The sequence below is a fragment of the Passer montanus genome, unplaced genomic scaffold (assembly GCF_014805655.1).
Source record: "Passer montanus isolate IOZ18808 unplaced genomic scaffold, ASM1480565v1 scaffold2135, whole genome shotgun sequence".
Lineage (NCBI taxonomy): Eukaryota > Metazoa > Chordata > Aves > Passeriformes > Passeridae > Passer > Passer montanus.
The window spans coordinates 1,665-2,635 of NW_024366743.1; the positions used below are offsets into that span (position 1 = coordinate 1,665).

The 971-nt window shown below is 49.6% G+C and overlaps 1 protein-coding gene across 1 annotated transcript; it reads left to right on the forward strand.

Annotated features, from left to right (window-relative positions):
- Positions 1 to 27: 27 nt before the first annotated feature.
- LOC120502283 (olfactory receptor 14J1-like) lies at positions 28 to 615 on the forward strand. Its single transcript, XM_039709547.1, has one exon. It carries the CDS (start codon positions 28 to 30, stop codon positions 613 to 615), a length of 588 nt encoding a protein of 195 aa, XP_039565481.1.
- The last annotated feature ends 356 nt before the right edge of the window (positions 616 to 971 follow it).

A 971-nucleotide genomic window follows, 5' to 3' on the forward strand; every position in this document is an offset into this window, starting at 1 on the left:
TCAGCAGAGTATTTCCTCTTGACCATCATGTGCTACGACCGCTATGTGTCCATCTGCAAACCCCTGCACTACGGGACCCTCCTGGGCAGCAGAACTTTTGCCCACATGGCAGCAGCTGCCTGGGCCAGTGCCTTTCTCAATGCTCTCATGCACACAGCCAATACATTTTCCCTGCCCCTGTGCCATGGCAATGCCCTGGGCCAGTTCTTCTGTGAAATCCCACAGATCCTCAAGCTCTCCTGCTCAAAATCAAACCTCAGGGAAATTTGGCTTCTTGCTTTCAGTTCCTGTTTAGGATTTGGTTGTTTTGTGTTCATTGTTTTCTCCTACGTGCAGATCCTCAGGGCTGTGCTGAGGATCCCCTCTGAGCAGGGACGGCACAAAGCCTTTTCCACCTGCCTCCCTCACCTGGCTGTGCTTTCCCTGTTCCTCAGCACTGTCATATTTGATCATTTGAAGCCCCCCTCCATCTCCTCCCAATCCTTGGATCTGTCCTTGTCAGTTCTGTACTCGGTGGTGCCTCCAGCCCTGAACCCCCTCATCTACAGCCTGAGGAACCAGGAGCTCAAGGCTGCAGTGTGGAGACTGATGACTGGATACTGCCGGGAATATTAAACTGCTGGCCAATGTCTGCAAATCACTTGTAATAAAAGTCGTCTTTGATACTTCTTGTTGGTTTGGTTGTGGGGTTTTTTTTAATTTGTTTTAGTTTTTCCTACTGTCCACAAAAAATACCATCACTTATGTCATTTCTCATTTTATTTCTCTCCACCTTACCTCTGGCCACAGACTGTGTCAATGAAGGGCTGTTGTCTTGGTGGCTTTAGAAAAAATAAAGGATCTCCGAGCAAAGTTTTCTGCAGAGATGCCCTTTTGTTGCCTTCTCTGGAGCTGCAGCAGCAATGTCTGTGTGCAGAGCTGGGGGCAGTTCAGTGCTGGCCAAGGAGCTGTGCCCAGCAGCAGCAGCAGCA

Coding starts and splice junctions, on each gene's coding strand:
- LOC120502283 (XM_039709547.1), top strand. CDS start 28: ATGTGCTACGACCGCTATGTGTCCATCTGCAAACCCCTGCACTACGGG.